The sequence below is a fragment of the Lontra canadensis genome, unplaced genomic scaffold (assembly GCF_010015895.1).
Source record: "Lontra canadensis isolate GAN:19392208 unplaced genomic scaffold, GSC_riverotter_1.0 scaffold44, whole genome shotgun sequence".
NCBI classification, from domain to species: Eukaryota; Metazoa; Chordata; class Mammalia; order Carnivora; family Mustelidae; genus Lontra; species Lontra canadensis.
Genome location: NW_022631038.1, coordinates 13,963,563 through 13,987,243, shown reverse-complemented (window position 1 = coordinate 13,987,243; position 23,681 = coordinate 13,963,563). Strand labels below are relative to the sequence as shown.

The following is a 23,681-nucleotide window of genomic DNA, read 5'->3' as shown; positions in this document are numbered from 1 at the left end:
GGCACCCCGGAGAAAGATCCTGAAGGCGAGGCAAGAAAAACCGGCTGCGGGCCGGGAAACTCTGAAGGAGGCTGGTAGGAAGCGTGCGGGACAGTATACCGCGGTGACCTTTGCGCAGCCGTCCATGAAATCCCCACCGAAGGTCGAGCCTCTTCTGGTTAATTCCAGGGTGGCGGGGCATCCACCTTCGCCGGGGAGGCCCGGTCTACCAGGGCCGAGCGCGCGGGCTCCAAGCGGCCGCCGCTGCCCTCCGTCCCCGGGAAGCCGGCCCAGGAGGTCTGGGCGCAGTCTGGTCCGTGCCGGAACGCGGACTACCGCGCAGGCCAGGACAGCCCGTGCGGCCACCGGCGGCATGAAGAGCCGCGGCGTGGAAGCTCCGGGCGATGCCGCAGAGGGTGCAGACGGCGGGGCGGCCAACCCTCCGATCGTCCCAGCCACCCTCACCTCCCAGCCGCCGGGGTCCGCCCGCGCACCCGAGGGTCGGAAGACGAGCGCCCTGCGCTCGGGCACCACCTGGCGGGCGCGGCCCCGGCCCCCGCCAGAGGGGGCGCCGTGCGGGAGGGCGGGGACAGGTGGCGGGGCGGGGCGGGGCGGGGCGGCGGCGGGGCGGGCCGACCCCCGGGTCCCAGACAGCCGCGCAGCCCCGGCCGCAGAGGCCGCAGAGTGCGGCGCCCGCCGGCCCACCGCGCCATGGCCCCGCGCGCCCGGCGGCGCCGCCCGCTGCCCGCGCTGCTCGCCGTCTGCGCGCTGCTCGGCCCGCTGCAGGTAAGGAGGCCGAGGCCGCCGCCGCTCCCGTTCCCGTTCCCGCTGCGGCTCCGGCCCGGGCTCCGGCTCCGGCTCCGGCTCCCGCTCCCGCTCCCTGCTCACCGGGGCCGGCGTGCGACGCCTCCTCGGGAGCCGGGGAGGGACCGGGGCGGAGACGCGGGAGGCGGCGGAAAGGGGCTCCGCGGCGTGGACGGTGGGGCGACGGGAGGGCGAGTGGAGGGGTGTTGGGGGGGCAGAACCCGGGGTCGCGGGACCCCCGCACCCGGACTCGGGCTTCCGAACGTCCACTTCGCGGCGGGCTTTGAGGTCAGTTATGCAGGTTCCCAGGCCGCTGCGGGGCGGCAAGGCCCGCGTCTCCCGCGCAAGCTGTCAGCGAGCGGGAAAGTTCGGAGCCGCGGACGTGCCCGCCTTGGCCGAGCGCTCCCGTGTCCAACCTGTGCTTCCGGGCCAGTCTGAGCCCCTCGGGAGCGCTAGGCCGGGCCCTCCACCCGGCTTCGCACCCTCTCCCCGCCTCAGTTTCCCTGGTCATCCGAAGACCAAGAGAGCAAGGCCAGTCGCCTCATGGGGATGTCTGGAGCGCGCGGTAAAACCGAATTTGGCAGTTTCTGCGGGAAAGCTGACAGAAGATTTCCTTTTTATGCCCCCCATCCTGTTGTTTATGCCCCCCCCCCCCCCCCCCCCCCCGACAGCTTCAGGTCCACCAGCTCAGGCTCTGGCCCGGAATAACCCTAGAATCACTTGTCCTTGGAAACAACTTTGATGACTTTAGGACAGAACACTCTTGGCTGTTGGAGAAACCAAGGCCCGTGGCGTGCTTCAGGCTCTGGGGGCGGGGGCGGCGGGAGCCCCAACTGCGCCCTGTTGTGCGCGAGCTCGGCTCAGACTGGGGCTGGGACGCCGGCAAGCCCAGCGGCGCGGGGCTCATCCTCGCTGGGGCTCCCCAGCCCGGGATGCCCCCGCGGCTCCGCCCCCTCCAGCCCCGGCCATCAGCCCTTGCCCTTGGGAGGGCTGCATGGCTTTAGCGTGAAGAGGGCGACGTGTCAGGAGATGAACCTCCCCTCGGATCCTTGTTGCCGCCTGGTTTTCAGAAAGAAGTTTCCTGACCACATCACTCAGTACCGTTGCCGATAAATAAACTGGTTACTAATTTTCTGTCCTCCTGGAGGAGAGCCACAGAGCAGCAACCCCAGCACCGCAAATGCTATAAAAACCTTGTATACTTGCAAGTTCCTCAGAGGGAAGAGTAAATGGTGGTTGTTTTCTTGGTTTTCAGCAGTTTCAGATTTCCCTTCTCTGTTACCGTCAGATTGAGGCAGAAGGGCCCAGAACCCCATGTGTTTGGGGTGTGGGGAAGCTGGCTTGGGATTTGAAGTCTTGACAAAAGTAATAGGAATGTGTTGTAGGCTCCAGCAGAAAACTCTCTGGAAGGTGCATTCTATTCCGCTCCTATGGGTATGGGTCTCTTAGAATGATTGAGGGAAAAGAAGGCGGAAAAACTTAATGGAATTTTTTCATTTTAAGCATGTCAGGTGTTGCTTAATGAAGTGCCGGACAGGTTGGACAGGGTGCTGCCTCATTTGAACAGTTAGCTACCTGAGAAAAACCTACCCCGTCTGCAGTTTCAAAAATGCATCTCATGCTGCTATTGCAAAAACTATGCACATAACATCTACTCATTCGACGCGGTAGGTCTGATATGAGCCGCTGATGCTACCAAAACAAATCTGTTTTTCGGAGATAGCTTTCAACAAGTGCTGTTTCCCCTCCCTTTCCCTTTTGGCCACTTGAATTCGGTGCAGTTTTGAATCACCCCTAAACAGGAAACCAATGATACTTCGACAATTCCAATCGAATGATAGGAGTTTGTGCCCAGTGTCGCCAGTGGGAATCCTTCCGTTCTGCAAGGTGGAGGTAGGTGTTGGTTATGATCCGCAGATGGTAACGTGGTGTGTTCTCGCGGTGTGTGGCTCTCTGCGTGTTTCATGACTGCTTCTTGGGCCAAGCAATGGCATCGGTAGTCCACTGGCATTAGCCGCCACACCCTGGGCAAGGCTTGAAGAATGCTAAATGAGAGGCAAGGGATATTGCTTTCTACAAAATCGCTGGCAAACCTGGCTTCTAGAAAGTGCTTTATTTACGACTTTTTTTGAATGAAACTATTTGAATGAAACTATTTAGTTTCATTGACATTATGGTAGATAGATAGAAATGTCCCTGGAAGGCTGAAAGTTTTGCCTTTTATTTATTTTTTTTTTAAGATTTTATTTGTTTATTTGACAGAGATCACAAGTAGGCAGAGAGGCAGGCAAAGAGAGAGGAGGAAGCAGGCTCCCTCCTGAGCAGAGAGCCTGATGTGGGGCTCGATCCCAGGACTCTGGGATCATGACCTGAGCTGAAGGCAGAGGCTTTAACCCACTGAGCCACCCAGGTGCCCCAAGTTTTGCCTTTTAAAACCTCCTTCTGCCTGTATCTGTGAGGGAATTTGTTTTCAGTATTTGCCCACAGACAACAACGCTTTATGTTTTTATGTTGATAGTTCTGCTGTTTATTCCAAGTAAGAAAATAGAGAAGCTCGCGGTTGTTTTTGCTAAGGTCACTGATTAGACGAAGCTGGTTTTTGTCCCCAGTTATCTAAGACCTAAGAGCAGACTCATTCAGACCCAGGCCAACAAAGGTTTATGGCTTGTGACACCGGGCTCATGAGAAACAGGACGGAGACAACAGCGTTCACAGGCCACTGTCTAGTCAGAGGACTAGACAGGTGAACCTGTAATAATAATAAGGCAGCATGTGATCAAGGAAGTGCAGCGTGGGGGTGGAGAGCAGGAGGGAACCAGTACAGCTAGAGCAATCAGGGTGGACTTCTGGAGGAAGGGTTTTTTCCTGAGTAGTCTTTACAGCATGGACAGGAAATCAAGGGCCAGAGAGGGATTGAAGCCAAGAGGCTGTTGGGGAAAGGAAGCTTTCTAGTCAAGAGGGTGGTGTGAGTGGTTCAGGCTTAAAGGAATCTTAAAAAAAAAAAAACAAAAATAAAAAAAACTCACTTTTTTAAAAAATGACTTTATAAATACTACAAAGCACTTAATTCAGGAAAACCCACAACAGACAAGACATTAAACACCTACAGTTTCTGAGCTAGCTTTCATATGGCCTTTGCTGAGGTGGTAAGGTAGAGTGATCAGAGACAGAGAAGCCACAGGGCCCTGGAAAAGCCTGTGGGGAGACCCCACGGAGGAAATCCCCTAGAGGGGAGCTGTAGGCTTTGGAGAGGCACCTGCTCGCTGTCCTCCTGCCCCCTCCTATCCTAGAGAGAAGACTTGGCTATAGGTTAATACTTTGGAGAACCACAAACGTGTAGATCGGTGGTCTTTTAGTCCATTCCGTTGATAACAAAGTATTTCAAATGCCTCGCCTGCTACTTCCTTCCCACTACTCCCCCCACCCCCACTGCCACGACAGATCTGTAATATAAACACATTCTCTGTGTTGATAAGGAAATATGAGCTTGCTTTTTCAGTTATCTACCAGAAATTCTTACACCAGGAAAACTGAAACAATAAAGGTGTATCTTTGAAGGTCAATAAATCAGTGCTTTATGAGGCCATGAAAAGGGGAGTTCCAGACCAGGGCCTCCTTTGCAAAGAGTGTTGTGTTGAGAAGGTGCTGCGTGAACTTTATCACCATGTCAGTATTAAAATTTCCCCCGTTGTATTTTCCTATTTTTGAAGTACGGAGAAAAACTAATATTGTTTTTCCCACATGGTGTGTCTAAGGTGCCAGAGGTGTTGTCTGTTGTCTAGGCCATTTTTGTTTTGTCTTGGTTTTTTTTTTTTTTTTTTCTCTGATATGGGTCTGCACCCTGATGGTCATTGGCTCTCCAGGTGATTCACTCCCAAGGGCACCTGCCCGCTGGGTCGGGTGGCCTCCCCAGACTGCCAGTCTGCCGTCTCCCAGCAGCATCCTGACCCTAGCGCACAAGGGAATCGCCCCTCACGGGGCCCAAGGCAAGCTGACCTCACCTCCGCGCCCAGCCCCCAGGCACCGCCAGGTTCTCCACCTGGTCAGCTGGAGTCAGTCCCTTTCTCTTTGTGCTTCTCTCTGCTTGCAATGGGGTGGGCTTCCCGCAGTGTCCACCGCTAGAAACTCCTTTCATTTTTTCTGCCCCGAGAACACTGAGCCGGGAGAAACCAAGAGTGAGACAGTGGGCTTCAGCAAAACAAAAGACTTGGTCGGTCTAAAGTTCGTAGTGAGCTTTTGAGGTTGAGCCCCGAGTGGGTGGCGAGTGAGATTACGCACGGCCCCATATCTCTGTCCTCATTCTGAGAGGCGCGCTCGGTCTGTTTCCTGCCACCGAGACCGACCTGCCCGCGCGCCCCTGGCAGGCTTCCCCGCTGTCTCTGAAGTCAAGGGCGGGCGGGCTGGCGCTGCTGTTTCTGCCTCTGCCGTTCTCACAACAGCACCCCCCCGCCCCCACGGTCAGCAGTTTGAAGCACACGCTTTAGGGATGTGTGCCCATAACCTGACATAGGCATTCGCCGCCTGGGCCCCTCCTCTCCCAGCCTTTCCTGTCTGCGGGCTGCCGTATTCAGGACAGGGGACCCAAGAGTGAGAAGTGACACCGAATCTGTGTTCATGTATTTCAACAAAATGAGCACTTACTACGGCATGTGGGACACTCTGCAACAGGCAGAGGAGACAGAGACCAGGGCCATAGCCACCCCCCCCACACACCCCCTCTCCAGGAGGCGCACAGCTAGACCTGCACACAGAGATTCGCGGAGGAGGCCTGTTTACTGGGAGCATTTTCCAAGTGTGGCGGGCACCCAGGACAAGGAGCGCTTTAACCTGCTTGAGAGAATAGCTCCTTCTTCCTCACGGTCCAGTCATGTACATCTAAAGCCCGGAAGGAGGGACAAGGGGGCAGCATTTGGGCTGGGGGACCCAGGGTGGCTGATGCCAGGAGACGTGACACTGCAGGGTTTTCAGGGAACTCTAAAAAGGATGCCGCTCCAGGACTCCCAAGGGCATGTAGGGAGAGGGAGAGAGAGCCAGCCCTGGAGAGACTTGTGTGCAAGCGAAATAGTTCAGATTTTATCTGGCTGCACTGTGGGCCGGAGAGGGTCATGCTCAGATTTGCGCGTTACAAGGAAGGGGGTCGGGGGTAGGTTCAGGGGGCAGTAAGGAGGCCACGGCCCTGGTTTGGGAGGGAGAGCCAGTGAAGGCTGGAATCAGGTCGGTGTAGTGGCAAGAGAAAGGAGAAGCCAAGTGCAGGAGTGATTTCAGAGCGAGCCGAGTGGTGCTAGGCGCCCACAATACAGGGGCAAAGGATGTGGTTGGACCGATTACTTTAAAAAAAAAAAAAAAGATGTAATGGGTGTCAGAGTAAAATAGCTGACCATTTGAACTGTGTTTCTCACAGCTCATTAAGGAGACTTTGTCTCAGGTTCAAGTCAAGAAGGATTTTTTTTTCCTAAACCGGCAAGAAATGAATTTTAGGCCATTGAATCCCAGCTGCTTTGGATTATTTTACTGTGTGGAGAGACAAAGTTCATCACCCTCCAGCGAGGTAAACAAGCTAAGAGCCCCCAAGGCACTGGGGTCCACGGGAAATTAGTGTGCTCTGGAATTTAGAGCCATTTCCTGACTTAAAGGTGTCTTGGAATCAGAAGTTCAGGATGTCCGCAGAATCTGAAACTCTCAGACTCAGGCGAGAGAGAGATAAGGGGCCAGGGATCCCAGAGGGTCCATCATTAAAACAGGTGTGACCTGACCTGCTGTCCTCCCGCACTGGCCTCAAATATGTCACCTGCTCCTAAATAGAAACTGTATTTACCTCGGAACCAGGGCGCAGCAAATCCTTTGCACTTAAAAAAAAACATATTTTCTCAGTGGATTGTGGTGCCTATGAGAAGTGTTTCCCTTTCTCTCTACCCAGCTCCCTTCTGCCTCGCCCCCACCACCCCAAATCTAGCTGAGCAGGTAACACGGAGGCCCCGGCGGGCACCAGCACAGTCAGAAAGCTGCCAGGTTTCAAAGTGGAAGGAAGAACCGACTGCAAAAACTATCCTTCCAGTTTATCAGAATAATAATAACTCATTACATTTCCTGTTCTCTGTGGAGAGTGCAAGGGCCACTTCCTCCCGCCACCAGAAATTTGAAGACTTTCCATTAAAAATGAGGAAGAAAAACTCTCTAATTTTTCGTGAATGTGATGGTTAAACCTGGCAAGCGGGCAGGGAGGCCTGCGGTGTTGCATAAATCCTACTGGCTGCTCAGGGTTGGCCCGCATGGGTTCCCATGACACCCCTGAGTTGGAAAACCAACCACTTCCCCAAGGTATTGATTTTTTAAAAATATTTGTTACTCTTTGAAATGCGGGTAGCAGTGAACTTGACAGTGTGTATCTTTAAGTAGCTCGAGCAGCTGCCAAGCCCGTGTCCAGTTGAAAGAAACCTGTATACAGGGCCCTTCCCTCCTCTCAACTTTGTACCCAAGATATTAAGGCAGAATCACGTCTAAAACTTCCCCGGGAATCGAGAATCTGTTCCATCTTCGAGCAGACGGAGATTTTTCACATCCGCCTTCGCTAAGCCAGCTCGCTGTTCATAATTCCCAATATCAGGAACTTCCCTATAGCAGACCTAAATCGAACATGTCACAATTTGACCCCATTTCCTCAAATTTGTTCTTTCAGAGGGGTAAAGATCAGTTGGTCAATGTTCTTTATTTTAATGTTTCCATTGTTGAAGATTGTTACCCACAACTTCCCTCTGCCCAGAGTTATTCATTCTGGTTCCTTGAACCTCTCTGTCAGCTTTTTTTCCTTTCAATTCAGTGGATCCTGATTTAGTACTTAGTGGCAAAAACTCACAAACATCACAAACATACAAACAGAAGGCCAGAAGACCCCGTGGAAAACATCAGACCTCTGCCACATGCCCTTGACCCGGAAGGCTCCCCATCTGGGAAGGTAGACGAGACAGGACAGTCCGCACTCCTTGCGATTCTGAGGGTCTAAATCCCTACAAAAGAGGAACCCAGTAGATGGCCAGGAGCACGGGGCCGGGCGGAGGGACGGAGTGGAGAACCGAGCACGTGGTTCCTGACCTGGTCCTAGAGGGTGGGGGTGTCTGTGAGGGCGGGCAGCAGGGGAAGGGGCACGGGAGACAGGGGAAAGCTGAGTCCAGTCCTGATGTCTGGAGTCCAGGGCTGGCCAGAGAGACCAGGAAAGGGTCAGGCCGACTTGGCAGTGGAGGGAGTGTGGGCTGACTCGTCGTGAAGGGCTGTGTGGACAAGCCTCAGGAGCTGGGACGCTACCCCGTGGGCAGTGTGGTCCCTGGGTCCAGCATCCCCACTACTTGGGAGCTTGTTAGACATGCGCATTCCCAGGCCCTACCCCATGTCCCCGAATCAGAACTTCTGGAGGCAATCCCATCAAACAATCTCTCCAGGGGATTCTGAGGCACCAGTAAGCTTGAGAACCCCTGCTGGAAACCCTGGGATTGCCTAAAAAGGTTCTGAGCCAGCTCTACGTTAACATTGTAGGATCGGTTATATTAAAAACACCTGCCATCTGTTGGACCCCTTCTGTGTGCCAGGCTGTGCCTGGTGCATTTACTCTAATCCTCACTTGGGCAAGAGGGAGGGGAGAGGGAGGCCCAGGGAGCCCCGGGTCGCACAGCCTGTAAGTGGTGGAGCTGGAACTCCTAAGGGCCCCTCCAGAGGCAGGGCCTTCCCCCGCAGAGGGAAAGCGCTCATGCAGCCGACTGCACAACCAGCTGGGGACCGGAGCAAGACGCTCCAGGAGTGCCGGGACAGAAGCAAGCTTTCCAGTGTCTTTGGAAATACCATAACCAGGCTGCTCCCTCAGGAGAGCTTTCTTCTGTTAACTGTTGTTATGCAAAAAGAAAAACGCTGTGACTTTAAGCAGGTCAGGTTTAAACCAGCACCCTGAGTACCCAGCCCAGGGTCCCTGGCCAGTTGATCCCTGACTCAGGAGGAAAAAAAATGTGACATTTTGAATCACCCCTGCCACTTCCTGGTGCAGAGACATCTCTGACTTCTCTGTGTTCCCCCCACCAGGAGTACACCAGGCTATCGCTCACTGTCCTGAGTGTGTCCCCGTCTTGCCACCTGTCCCGCTCTGTGCCAGTGAGGTAGGGGGAGGGGAGACAGGTGAAATGTAGCTCTATTATCTTTTTAAAGGTTCTCTATGGCTTAGCATTACTATAATCACAGTGGATCTGGGGACACCTCTCTTGGCCCAAATGACCTGACTCCAATTTTGGTGTCTCTACCACAGCACGCTTCTGAATCCTTCCTATTCTGAATGGCCATCTTTCAGTGTTGTAGAAGTCACCGCCCTAAGTAGTAAGAGAAAAGCTCCAAACAGGAGAGTCAGAACATACCTAGCCTCTGGTCACCATCACGTCTTGAGCTTTCCCTTGGCTTGAGAGGAGGAGTCCCCAGTGGGGTTTGTGTTACCCATACCTAGTAGCAAGAAACTTGGACACAGAACCCAGACCTCTGACAATGGAGGACCAGACACAGGGGCAGCTGAGTTCAGTGGGAGCATTCCTGAAATCTGTCTTAAAAGTTAACCCTTAATTTCTAATGGCTCCAATGTTTAAAATTTTTTAAATGAAATCATAAAACATTGCCCCCCCACGGGGCGCCTGGGTGGCTCAGTGGGTTAAAGCCTCTGCCTTCAGCTCAGGTCAGGATCTCAGGGTCCTGGGATTGAGCCCTGCATTGGGCTCTCTGCTCAGCAGTGAGGCTGCTTCTCCCTCCCACTCTCTGCCTGCCTCTCTGCCTACTTGTGATCTCTCGGTCAAATAAATAAGTAAAATCTTTAAAACAAAACAAAACATTGCCCCCTTCTGATGAGTTCAGACGAGTTCAGACGAGTTCCATGGCCCAGGTGGGTCCGGGTGACCAGGCCCTTAAGGTCCTATACATATGTCAAATTGCAAACGGGCAAAGGATCAGAATGTACCACTGACTGGTTGTTATCCTAAGGGTGCAGAGCGGCCCTCACAGGCCGGGGAGTGCAGAAGGGGTGAGCAACAGGCCGCTCGCTCTGCTTGCCCCAGGAATGCAGAAGGACTTCAGGAAAAGGGCCAGGGGCACCCATTCCTGGGCCTGAGGCTGGGCCAGCTGTGTCGTGAGCTGGTTGGGCAGATCTATGTTCTCCTGTCCCTATTAGAAAGGAGAATTGGAGGCCAGGAAGAGATTTCTAAGCTCAATTTTGCAACCGCCTTCCCTCAAGGTGGCTCTCACTTTGCCCCAGATTGGTGGAACTCTTCTAAGCCCATGCTTGGAAGTTTGAGTTTAATCCAGAGCTCGGAGAAAACGATTGTGTCTTCTGGAAAGGGAAGTTAGGAGCTCACAGCGGTCCTTCAGGAAAAATGATTCGTCAGTTCAACAAGAATCTGAGCATTTGCTACGTGCCTTTGCTGCACCCCTAACCGTTTCAGCCGGTTACTGTCTTCTTTCAGGACGCGCGAGGAAAGCTGCCAGCATAGTGCCTGGCACACAGGCAGTGTGTCGTAAGGGCCGACTCTTCCTTCATTCCCACTCAAGATAAATGGTGTCTGTATCCAGCAGTGGGAGGTGGTTCTCAATATCCATTATATGGATGGAGATGACTGTGTGGTGTTTGGGGATATGAGAAAGTTCTGGATCTTGGTCTTTAACATGATCTCTGACCTTGTCACACAGAGACCAGCTGCAGCAGAACCGGGAGCCTGTTAGAAACGCAGGATCTCAGGGCCTGCTCCAGACCTACTGAAACCATCCGATTTCTGGGTAATTCTGTGCACGTTTGAGAAGCTCTGGACTTTACTCTGAGGGCCAGGGACCAGCTAGTCCTTTCTCTGGCCACGTTGGGGGCTCGTGGTCTTAGTAGCTTGGTGCATCCCCAGAATGAAGGCTGGGCCTGGAAGGAGGCTTGGCCTTCTGCAGGCCAGCGCGCTCTTGGAAGCACAGGGGTCGCTGACTTTGGCTGTGGGCAGAACAGAGAAGTAGCTCTCATCTCAAATGAATGCAAGCTTAAAGAAATCAGGATGTTGAGAGAAAGAGAAAGAAAGAAACAGAGAAAGGAAGAAAAGTAAAAGAAAAAGAAAGGAAAGGGAAGGAAAAGGCGGGTCTGGGAGAATAAAGGGGAATTCACCGGAGCCTCTCAGTTGATAATACAAGGACAAGTCAAAGCCTTCCTAATTACTGTGTTTAGGAAACAAAGGGTCCTTGCACTTTCCTTTCAAGTAGCCCACAGCTGCGAACTTGTTTCCTTCTTTATCTGTCTGGGAGACAAAGACACTTGCAATTGGAGTTTTGAAATGCAAGGTTATTTCTTCATTTTCCCTTGGGCCGTATGTTTTCTTTTCAAGGAACAGAGATAATGACTGTATTGTGAGGAAAGCAAGGAAGAGGGCTGAGCAGAAATCAATAGAGCTTTGATGGGCCCCTTTCTGAGGGAGGAGAGAGTGAGTGCAGCCACCGTGCTCCTGGTTTTCCTTGAAGAGCACACCTGGAACCCAGGTGGTGGGGGGGCGATGCTGATGGGGCCACACACGCCTTCCAAGATAGCTGATGAAGTCACTCACCGAATGCTTGCTGAGTCAAAATGGCCAGTATGTCAAGACATCGAATAGGCCGTAAGTTCCTCTATGTTTTGGGGGTGTTTTGTTTTTTTTTTATTCATCACACTTGACCTAAGTCAGATTTTTTTTTTCTGAGCCTAATATCCATTCCTAAAAAATCTTACAGCAAAGTGATTAAGAGAGTAAATTCTTGGGGAACACCTGGGTGACTCAGTCAGTTGATTGTCTGACTCTTGATTTTAGCTCAGGTTGTGATCTCAGGGTCGTGGACTCGAGCCCCACGGTGGGGGGGGGGGGGGGGGGGGGGGGGGGGTCCATGCTCAGCGGGGAGTCTGCCTGAGAGTCTCTCTCCCTCCACCCTCCCGCTGTGTCCACGTGTGCGTGCTCTCTCTCTCTCAAATAAAAAGAAATAAATCTGAAATGACAAAGATAGCAAATTTTACATCATGTGCACCTTCCCACAGTTAAAAATTTTAAAAAGTTCACCTCTGATGGCAGATGTTGTCATCCCAGCCCGGTAACGAAAATAGCGTGAAGCGCTGATTGTTTAAGCCTTGACGGTGTCCGTCACCGTCGGCCAGGAGCCAGCAGTCAGTGCCACCCAGTCCGGGCGCTGCAGAGGCACGTTACCTCGAGATCTGGGTGATTATGTAATGAGTTGTGTGACTTCCTGTACCGCCCTCCCCTCACCACACCGGGCCTTCGGGCCGTGCTGCTCTTCCTGACCCGGCCCTGCACACTTCTTGGAGTTCTGCAAACGCTCCTTACACCCACAGACAATCCTCCTTCTCTTGACACTTGCTGTGAACTTGGCTTCTTCCCTTCCTTTATCCGGGTCTCCACCAATGTCATCTGACCCGCGGTTCCCCTCCCAGGCTCATCACATCACCTCTCGGACCCAGACTGCGTTCTGTGTTAGCCCATCCTCAGTGTTCTCCTCTGGATGCTAAGCAAGGACACTCCTTCTCCTCAGGGCTCCCCCTGCTTCCTCCTCTGCCTACCTGCCCAAGCACCAGCCTTCGCTTCTCCCTGCTCTGCCTGCACCCCTCAGCCCTGCCCCCCTCACCCCTGCCCCCTGGGGTTTGTGCACCTCCCTCTGTGATCTCTTCCCAGTCCTGGAGCTGGGGAAGATGAAACCCGGGCCGAGCTCTCTCTCCTTCCCTGCCCATGACCAGGGCGGGTCAAATGCAGGGACTCAGTGTACTTGGATCTTTCCAGTACATGCAGCAGCTTTTGGTCTGTTTCGTGGGTCTCTATTACAGTTGTCCGTCTCTCTGTGCCTGTGTCCGGTGCTAAGCAATTTGAGAGGCCAGGGATGGGCTAATTTCTTCAGTCCCGCACCCAGCCAATCCCTTGCCCAAGTATGAGGGCTCAGTAAAGACACCTTTGAGGGTCTGATGATAGCAGAGCTTTCAAAGTGATAGCTGCCATCCAGTATTAAACCCTAGACTAGAGCAGGATTGTCTTCTGGTCACAAGCACAGCGAATAACAGGCAAAGGAGTGACTGGCCTTATGCTGTTATTTGCACAGTGAGTACATGAATCACAACCGCATCATGGAGTGCGGTCTCTGTGTGGGGAGGGGGTGATTCATGTTTGTTATTTTCAGTGAGACAGTGGGAGTCAGCCAGCTCTGATGAATATCCTTAGAGTCTGAGTTTTACGTCCTCTTTGTTACTGGAAACATATTCATAAAATGCATCTTAGAATGTTCCAGATCCTTTCAAGATTTTATTTATTTGAGAGAGAGAGAGCAAGAGCAGCATGGGGGGTGGGAGGACAGAGGGGGAAGGAGAAGCAGGCTCCCCGCTGAGCAGGGAGCCTGACATGGGGCTCTGTCCCAGGACCCCAGGATCATGACCCAAGCTGAAGGCAGATGCTTAACGGACTGAGCCACCCAGGTGTCCCCTGTTCCAGATCCTTTAATAGCAGGTCAGTTAGCAGAATATCTGTGACAGTCATAATGTCCTTCACAATCAAACACATTAGACACATCTTTTCATGTTAATTAATCAGAGAATACTTGAGCCTCAATTTTAGCAGATTCCCCCCCCCAAGAGTTGTGTGTAAACTATATTTCTGTGAAATGAATTATATTTTAAATACTCAGGGCATTTTCTGTTCAGACCCTCTGATTCTCTGTACCCACTTCTGTCCTGACTTGGGCCATGTACCTGGCTGGTTCAAGGGTGTCTCCAAGTTTTCAATGGTCCCATAGCTCAGTATCTCCCAGGTGAGGGCAGTATGCTAGGTGATCTGTTGGCATGTATGGGGGGGGTTCCCCAAAAGCTGCCCCTTTCTTCTCTTTGTGCCTTTATAAGCTATTGTCTTCCTAGGTGCCAGTGTAACGTTGTTCTGAAGTGTGGAATCTGAAGCTTTTGTTTGTACAAAAGGAAAATGAGGCTGATACTCTGTAAATCTCCAAGCTTGAACTTCTATCAGTTTTTTTAAAATGAAAATGTGTAGAAGGCATTTGGTCATAACTCAGTTATGTCCTAGTTAACAGAAATCATTGGCAGATAAAATCTAGCAGCCACTTTATCAGCAGCCACCCTGAGTAAACTGTCTCTGCCCTCATCCAAGTGCACCCCGTGTCACGGACTGAACCCCCCAGACAGAAAACCACTGAGATGAGTCTGACCACTTGACACGAATTCAATCCTATGAGAAAACACTTCTTTATGTGAAATCAAATATGCTTTTAAAAAGGGCATTTTTTTTTTCCCGGGTGCCTGCGTGGCTCAGTCGGTTAAGTGTCTGGCTTCATGGGCTCAGGTCATGATCCCGGAGTCCTGGGATCGAGCTTCATATCGGGCTCCCTTCTTAGCGGGGAGTCTGCTTTTCTGCCCACCCCTGCCATCGCCACACCCCAGCTCATGCTCTCTCTTGCTCTCTCTCTTTCAAATCAATAAATAAAACCTTAAAAAAAAAAACCCCACAACATTTTTTTCCCCCAATCACCCACCTTGGTACACTCAGGGAAACTGCCAGGTCTTCAGAATTTTCCTGCAGGTCCCCTCCTTCCCTTTTCTATCCTCTTCCCCTTTTCTGGTTACAGTCTTCCCTTTACCTCCTCAGGGAATGATCTGATCTAAGTGACAGATGCTTACCAGCCCTGCCCAGGTAGGCACTGTGGAATCCAGCGCCCCCATCACTGGCCACTGGCCCAGGCACTGCCGTTGTGCTGAGCGAATAAGGCGGTTGGTTACCTCACTCGTTCTTCCACAAGTTAGTAGAGACATCTCAGCTTCAACCAGGGGGAGCGGAGCCTTAATTTTTCGGAGTACTGCTGCCTCGTTTGCATGGGTGATCACATGTGATCCTCACTGCAGCGGGAGGCACGCAATGATTAGCCCTATTTTACAGGTGAGAAGACTAAGGCTTAGAATTGCCCTCCCCCTTGTCCTCAGGTTGTAGAAAGGTGGCCAGTTTTACTGAAGCAATGTCAAGCACCTACTATTCCAGCCAAACAGGAAGCTCAGTTCTGAGCACTGGGCGGGAGAACGCTGGAGCCTACTGCCCTAACCAGTGCGGTGGCCTGGCCAGGCCCTTCCTCCCGGTCCCATGCTCCCCTCTTCCCCTGTCCCCCCGTTGTGTTCGGTTCATCCTTCCCTCTGTTCTGCTGAATTCCTGCATGCTGGCATGTCAGACTTTATTTTAGTTAGTATTTCATTTTTCTTTCTTTTTTTCTTTTTTCTGTCTTACTGGACCTCTGAGCTACAAATGACTTCTGTGTCATTTCCACTTCTGGTTATGAGCTTTTAACCAAGAAGCATGAGGGTAGGATGCCTTCTTTTTATCAGTAGACGTATGACTGTGCCATGATCGAGGACAGATAGAGTAGAGAAGAGCATCGGGAGACTTCTGGAGGAGAGGAACTAAGAAAGGAGTAAGCCTCAGGGTTCCTCAGAGCATCTCCATGGGAAGGGTACTCACCCTCAGAGACAGCTGTGAGGGGAGGATCTCTCTGGCCTGCCTTCGCAGCCAGCGGAGAGAAGTCGTCGCTCAAGGAAACGCTCAAGGAGCAGCAGCGTTTGCTAGGTTGCTCTGATCTGTTCAGTCATCTTTATCGCTGTTATCTCTTGTTTGTCACTTATTTGTTTCTAGAAACAAAGTCTTCAGGGACAGTTTCCTGGCGTGAGACCATGCTCGTACACCAGCTGTCTTGGTGTTCTGAGGGACACAGCTCCCTTGTCCCCGGTACTCCGCTCTGAGCAGGAGCAGTTTCAGTGGTGACTTTCTTGAAGGACGCTTTTTCTCAAGGGCAGCGGGACTATTAAGTGAGGTGTTAGTTTCACATTCATAGTTTCTCTGTTAACAAAAACCACATCTCTCAATTCTGCAACATTCAGAAATCTGATACCATCTTTACTTAAATTATAGCCAAATTTCTGAAATAGAGTCACGGATGATATTTTATAGAATGAAATCTATGGGAAACCCCTCATTTGTTTTTCTGGGTTGGGTTCTTTTTCCCCTTGATCTGACAGAAGGGCCAAGCTTCCTTCTGCTCTGTTAGATGTCAGCATGAGTCTTCAGTAGAGCCAGAAAGTAATTTTAGTTTCTGTGATGACTTTCACTACAGTTGGGTTGCTTAACAGCACAAAAAATAAGTATTTAAGTTAACCTTCCCGACAGGATCTAGATACAGACCCACGGGTCTCTGTCACTCCACTGGTAGAGAGGTGTTCTTCAGTTTCCGTTTTTTTCAGAATTGGACCCTATGTGGCTTTGCATTGGGAAATAAATCCACGCAGCTTTATACAGAGAAACCTGATTTACAATTTATTATCTTCCCCCTGCCCCCCAAAGTCTTTGTACCAACTGTGGACATGCTTCTTCCAGACAAGTCTGCCATCTGTCAGAATAAACAGCAGCCTGTACGCCTCAAAAAAAATATGCACGTGACACAAAACATACAAGAAAGTAAAGCAACAGAAGGCAAATCAATTAAGTGTCACGTCTTGCCATTTTAACTCCTTTTTTTAGGACTTTCCAAGGAATGTATGTGGGTGGGTGGGCAACGGAAAGCGTATTTGCCATAAACAGACTCTCATGTTCCTTATTGATTCAGGGGAGGTGTAGCAGAGAACAAGGTTAGTTGACATAAACTGTGGGCCAGACATCGTGTTAGTAGTTCATTAAGAACTGTAGTAAGCAGGCGCCTGCATGGCTCAGTGGGTTAAGCCTCTGCCTTCGGTTCAGGTCATGATCTCAGGGTCCTGGGATCGAGGCCTGCATCGGGCTCTCTGCTCAGCAGAGAGCCTGCTTCTCCCTTCTCTCTCTGCCTGCTTCTCTACCTACTTGTGATCTCTCTTTCTGTCAAATAAATAAATAAATAAATAAATCTTTAAAAAAAAAAAAAAGAACTATAGTAGGACCCTGTCAATACATGGCTGGTTTTTCTTATCCCCACTAAGAAGTATAAGTACTGTTGTATTATTCACCAAACACAAGTGCTGTGAACAGACTTACCCCAGGCTGACCTCCAGATCAGCTGTTTTGTAGAATAGTTTCCCGGGTGGATCCCAGGTCACTTCTCCCCTACACCTGCCTGTGATGCACAGGGGAACGGTCACACTGGTCCTACTGGGAGAAGTGGTAGGGAGAAGAGTGACGGGGAGACTTCCCTCGAAGCCTTTGGTTACTTTTGGATTTTATATCACATGACTGTATTCTTTAATAACTAGACATTTGTTTATTATTTGAGCGAGAGAGAATGAGAGCGCCTGCATGAGGGGAGGGGCAGAGGGCGAGGAAGGCCAGCTCTCCGGCAGACTCAGTACTGAGTGTGGAGCTGGACATGGGGCTGGAACTCACGGACCTGAGATCACGATCCTGAGGTCATGACCCTGTGCTCACGACCTGAGCAGAAACAAGAGTCCTGACACTCAACCGACTGAGCCACCCAGGCACCCCTAATAACTAGAAATTTAAAAAAGTGTTTCCATTTTATTTGTTTAATGAAGACAAGGATCGTTCAAAAGCTCTATTGTTTTAGAAGGGAACAAGTCAAACTTAAAGGAGAACTGGAAAAAAAGATCCAGATGAATAGAAGGTTGTGTATCTCAATTCAGTTACCAAAGGCCTTCTGCTGCTGGGTCTTGAGCAAACAAGAAGACTGTAGGTAGACCAAGAAATCACCCCATTAACTGCGGCCTTAGGCTAAGATTCCCTATTCCCCGGGGGAGTGTGGTTCTTTAACACTGGAGCAGGAACAGCTTTTTATCAAATTACTGCCTTACTACCGTTGCTACGGATCATAATAGCCACCACCTCACAACAGAGAGCTTGGTCTTGGAGGGTGGCCTCAGACCCCAGTTCTGAGCAGTTGGAAGGGAAGGCTTGAGGACCAGCAGGGACTCCAGAGGCCTGGTGAGATGGGAGACATCAGAACCCAACTCTGTAGGCAAAAGGAAGGATGGGACTGGGAGGGGCTGGCGGGCGTCCATTCATTCACACCGAAACATGGCGTTCAAAGGGTGTACCTGGCAAGGCATCCAGGCAGAAGGAGACTGGCATAAAGGAGCTCCAGTGCATGAAGGAGATCTAGCGCAGGCTAGCTAGAAACCAAGCCCTAGCAGGCAGGCCTCGGGGACTTGGAAGCTGGGAGGCAGACAGGTAGACCCAGTCTGGCCTGCAGCTCCGTGAGATGAGACAAGTCCCCAGGGGACCAGCAGCAGGCCAGCAAATCAGAGATTTGGATTTCCTAATCATTACAGGCACAGGTACTGTGGTTCAGAGAGCAGCCCGGAGCCTGCTCCTGGGAGCGGAGCACGGCTCAGGGTGAGACTAGCACGAGGCAGCCACGGCGACACACGGCGCTGGGTCTGGGGAGCTGCGAAGTCCTCTAGTGAGAGGCTTCTGGAAAAGGAGGGAAGGAAAGTTGGTAGAGAGCCAGCCAGGAAGGGGAAGGAAGACAAAGGCATGGCTTGCCTTCTCCTCAATGTGCAGCTGTCCTCAAGAAAATTGTCAGATTCTTTTTGCTAACTCCCAAATCATAGTTCTTTAAATACATGTATATGCGTATGTAGCCTGTTTCGTTGTATTTGTGTTGCCATCGTGAAGGTCTGAAGCCACACTGCAAGGTACAGAATGTGCCTAAGAACAAAGTAACATTCTGTTTAAGCTGTACCTCCGATTGATTTTCTGCCTCATCCCTGCAAGTTTTCCAGCGGCAGAATGGCTGCTGCTTCTGAAGAGATCCATAACCCTAGAGCTCTGTCAAGCAGATATGTTGTTTTGGGGGTGATACAAATGTTCTAGAATTATATAGCAGTGGTATTTGCACGGCCCTGTGAATATATTAAAACCACTGGCATGTACCCTCTCAAAGGGTGAATTTTATGTGAGTTGTCTATTGATTTTTAAAAAAGAAAACACGTCCAGGTATAGAGTCACAGTAAGCTTAGGAGCGAGGAATGGAATCGAAGGGACAGTTTGAAACTCTGTTTAAGAGCTACGACACCCGGTCACGTCTGGAGTCCTTAGACCTTCCCCTTCTTGCCAGGAGGTATAACGCCCCGGGTTAGACAGCGGGCTGAGTGGATCCCGGCCACGCTCACGGATAGGCCGACAAGCCGTCCACCTGCTCACATCCGATGATGCTCGACGGGACCGCGCTGTGGAGCCCAGGGCAGCGCCAGGAGGCTTGTGACAGCGTGCTCAGCAGCCCGCCAGGTCACAGGGTAGCCCTCTCACCAAATTCCCCTAAAAAGAACCTCTCTGTGTGTACCATAAAGCCCAAGCTTATCTCACAGAGACTGTTGCAGCTTTCGAACGGGGCAGAAGCAATTGATAACTTTATCAGCAGAAGCGAGGCCCAACCACACGCGTCTCCTGTTGGCTTCTGTCGTCGGGGCACAGGAGCGCTCACATGCCGTTAGGCTCAGCCCAGGCCGACGGGGCAGGATTCGCACGGGCCGTGTCCAGCTTTTCTGTGTTGCTTCGGCTCGTCTCTCCTCCATGCACGTTGCTGTGCGAGGCACGCCAGGGCTGCCCGCCAAGACGCGGCTGCCTCTAAACATGGAAAGGGACAGAGAAGGGGAAGGAGGGGTGGTTTCTGTGCAGTCGTTCTTGCTGGTTTTGTCCATTAGCCCTTGTCCCATGGCCGCAGCGCAGAGCCCCCAGCATAGGAGCCCATGCCCATGGGGAGCGCCGGGCCGACCTGGCCCACATACAGCCTTCCCGGCGCAGCAGGATGTGCAAGCACATTGACCTTGTCGTTGACCTCACCCGAATGGTCCCTGCCCCCCCCCCCACCTCCCTCCATATGCCCTTTGCCGGGCCAGCGTGCGGTCAGACAGGTCCACATTGGCTGTGCCCCCCACAGCCCATTCCGCTGGCCTCGGGCTTTCTGGGTGTGGGGCTCTTTTCAGAACTGAGGTCTCTGGGGCTGCATGGCTTCTTCTAAGCTCTGTGATTTCTATACCTTCAGTCCGTCGGGCGAGCCCTCTGTGAGCTCTGTCTGGGCTCCCACCACTCTGCCGATGGGCCTCCGCTGCCACCCCCATCCCATGTGCCATAGAAGGCCTCAGTGGCTCTGTCTGACCTGTTCACACCATTTTTTTTTAAAGATTTTATTTATTTATTTATTTATTTGACAGAGACAGAGAGAGGGCACAAGCAGGCAGAGGGAGAGAGAGAAGCAGGCTCCCCACCAAGCAAGGAGCCTGATGCGGGACTCGATCCCAGGACCCCGGGATCATGACCTGAGCTGAAGGCAGACGCTTAACCCACTGAGCCACCCTGGCGTCCCCTGTTCACACCATTTTAAGTGGTCTTCCCCGGCCCTCCTTCCCCTGCCGGTTGCTTTTCCCTCCTCTGATTTCTCCGTATCCTGTAAGACAGAGCTCACGTATCACGGCCCTTAGGACACCCTCCCTGACCTTCTCTAGCTGAGGCAGGGGCCCGTCTGCCCCTGGTTGGGGGCAGAGGGATGTAAGCCCCCTGGCATGTGTAAGCCCCTTGAGGGCAAGGCTTGTAACTCGGGATCCCTAAGACCCAGGAGGGATCTTGGTCCTTGGTCTGCGGCACCTCGTGTCTGTTCAGCTAGACCCCCTGCTGCCTGGTCGCCCGGCTCAGTGTCCAATGTGACTGCCTGTCCGCAGCGCTGTTGTTGTTTCTCTCAGTCCGAGAAAGCTGATGCAGAGAAGAGCTTTTCTGTGACAAAGTGGTAAGAATCTCTGAGCGACGGTAGGGGACTTGGCTTTTTGTTTTGTTTTGTTTTGCTTTGCTTTACCTAGATGGGCGGATTTGGAAATTATATTTGTACTAGACTTTACAGAGGCTCAAAAAGCTTAAACAGCTTGTCAGGGGGTCCCTCAGCCAGCAGGCGGTGAGGACTCCTTCAGACAGGCTCCGGGGTCCAACCCCGCAGGGTTCCTATGACATCCTGCTGTCCCGCTTTAAGACATTCTCAGCAGGTTTAAATGTTAAAAGGTAAGCAGTATTAAAAATCAGAGGAAGCGTGTAACACCAAATTGGACATCCCTGGTATTTGATACCCATAGTAAGGGTCCTCCTTATGTTCTCCTACAGTCTTGTGACCAAATTTGGGACTATAATCCATCATATTACCAGATATTTTTTAAAAGACTTATTTATTTTAGAGAGAGAGAAAGAGAGAGGGAGAGCCTGGGCAGCGGAAGGGGTAGAGCGGGGAGGCAGAGGTTCCTCCAGCATACTCCTCGCTGAGCACCAAGCAGACTGCCAGCTCGATCCCAGGACCCCGAGATTAGGCAGGACCTGAGCAGAAACCAAGAGTCGAACATGTAACCAACTGAGCCACCCAGGCGCCCCATAACCAGAATATTTTTAAATGCTTTATTGGATTTTTAAGCCAGTATCCGTTGGCTTTATACGTTCTTAGTGGGGAACGGGCTAGTGCAGGAAAGTGACATTCTGGGGGGAGGTAATATCACATAGAGCAGTTTCAAGACTGTTTATTGTATTTTCTTACGCTTTTCAGAAATGGAATTCAGTGATTCGCTTTTTATTTTATCTAGAAGGGACTTGTGCAAACTCTCTGTCTGATGTCAATTTTTTTTCAGGTGACTTTTCAGATCACCCCTCCGTGTACCCGTGAGAGGCATTATGAGCATTCTGGACGATGCTGTAACAAGTGTGAGCCGGGTGTGTATTTCTGAGCCCTCTCTCCTTGTTCCTCAGAAGTGGACGGGGCTTTCATTTTATCTTTTAAATTCAAGGGATAATTTCAACGCTGCCTGCCTAAGAAAAAGCAGTTGGATAGTGGCAGGGAGTAATGTGTCCCTCTGAAGACAAAAACCTTTCGATAGATAACATTCCTTAAAAGCAGTTGTAGAAGCTAGTACTTAATTTATGCTGGAATATGGTTTTCCAAAACACTATTTCTTGAGAAAGCGAGGTTATATTTTATATATTTTAGCACTTTGCAATTCAAACTTTCAACATATAAAATGCACCTCTTATTTAAAAGTATTTTTACAGAAAAATTTCTTGGGGGGAATAACCATACTGGAGTTGTTGCTGCTGCAAATTGCCTAAACCCTGTTACACCTTCTCCTCACACCCCTGTTGAGAGGCAGGACTGCTCACCTCCCCCCACAGCTGCTCTGCCAGAACGCGGCCGAGTGTTTCTATGGCCTCAGTGAAGTCCCGAGTCCGCAGGTTCTTCCTCACTCACTCATTGTTCTAGAAGCGGTGGTTAATTACATCAGGACATCAGGATCCTTTAGCTATTCAAGCTATAAATATTTCTCGGATATGTAGAACTAAGATCCAGTGATTTTTGGGAGCGTGCGTGTGTGTGTGTATGCGTGTGAGTGTGTGTGTGTGCGTGTGTGTGTGTGTGTTACTCTGGTCATTCTGTTAATTGAGGGCCCACGGTAGATGTAGGACAAAGGAAGTTAACACTCCAAATTGGCAGTGGAGGGGATCTTGAAGATGGGAGGACAGGGGTGCAATGAAATTCTTGCTTAGCCCCCAGGGAGGCCCTCAAAATTTTATAGGCACGTTTGAAAACCATCATCTTTTCCTTGGTCAGCAGAGGTGTGTGGTGGGAAAGGTGATCTTTTACTGAGATGAACTAAAATGTGGCTGTGACCAAAGAGACACAGCCAACTTAGCAGAGATTGTTTATTTTTTTTAAAGATTTTATTTATTTGACCAAAAGAGCACAAGCAGGGGGAGGGGCAGAGGGAGAAGGAGAAGCAGACTCCCCACTGAGCAGGGAGGCCCAGGTGGGGCTTGATCCCAGGACCCCAGGAGTGTGACCAGAGCCGGAGGCAGATGCTTAACCAACTGAGCTTAACCAACTGGGGGAGGTTGTTTTAGCCAGCTGGGCAGCCTGAGGAGCCCATCACTGGTACGTGTCCCCATTCCGTGTACCAGACTGTGTTAGGGGACTTCCTAGGATCACAGTCATTTAAATGGTCTGGTAAATTGCTGTATTTCTGTTGTTATTTTAGGGGGGTATTTTTCACTGGTGCATTTTTTTTTCTTCTAATTGAAGGAAAGTACATGTCTTCTAAATGCACTACTACCTCGGAAAGTGTATGCTTGCCCTGTGGCCCAGATGAATACTTAGACACCTGGAATGAGGAAGATAAGTGTCTGCTGCATAAAGTTTGTGACACAGGTGAGTCAGTCATGTCAGCAGGGAGTGTGGATAAGTGCTATTTTTAGATACAGTAGTGCTCTCTCTTTTGGAGGGTATAGGAAGAAGTCTTTGACCGTGGACCCCCAGAGGTAAGTGCTTCAGATCCCAGAAGCATTGTATTAACATTCTTCATTTAGAACCTTCTTTCTGGAATATAATTGTGTCTCAGTGTAATCACGGAGCACACGTGTTACAGTTGACAAAATCTTGCCACAATGTTTCTGTGTATGTTGTATTATTTAATTTCCACAGAAACCCTGCCAAGGAGCCACAGTTATTCCATTTTAAAGAGGGAGAAAGAGATCAGAAGAGGTTCAGTTACTTTTCCAAGGTTAACAAATGAGAAGCTGAACTCAAAGCCAGATCTGACTCTCAGGACTTTTTCCTGAACCTTAAGTGTCTTCCTAACTCTACAGTTTGATCTTACAGGGCTGCTATAGTTTTTTGTTTGTTTTCTACTCAAAAATTTTTTTAATTATAATTTAATTGTAGGAATCAGAATCAAAATATGTCCCTTAATTTAGGGGTTCCTTTCCGTCTTTTTTTTTTCTTTTTTGTTTTAATCTCTCTGTTAGAGAGACCATATTGTCAGTCCTGTGGGTTACAGGAATCCTGTAGGTCACAGTCTAATTTTTGCTGGTTGCACTCCTTGGTGTCATTTAACGTATTTTTCT

The 23,681-nt window shown here is 50.8% G+C and overlaps 1 protein-coding gene across 4 annotated transcripts in view; it reads left to right on the top strand.

The window, feature by feature from the left end:
* Positions 1-689: 689 nt before the first annotated feature.
* TNFRSF11A (TNF receptor superfamily member 11a) overlaps positions 690-23,681 on the top strand; it is a 49,010-nt gene continuing 26,018 nt past the window's right edge. For 2 of the 4 annotated variants that reach the window (XM_032872285.1, XM_032872284.1), the window contains exons 1-3: positions 690-765; positions 21,419-21,500; positions 22,861-22,986. In XM_032872285.1, the coding sequence (XP_032728176.1) occupies positions 691-765; positions 21,419-21,500; positions 22,861-22,986 (283 nt within the window). In that variant the 5' untranslated portion in view covers position 690. Of the gene's footprint in view, positions 766-10,926; positions 11,421-21,418; positions 21,501-22,860; positions 22,987-23,681 lie in introns of those variants that run through there. The other 2 variants (XM_032872287.1, XM_032872286.1) reach the window with 1 other exon arrangement.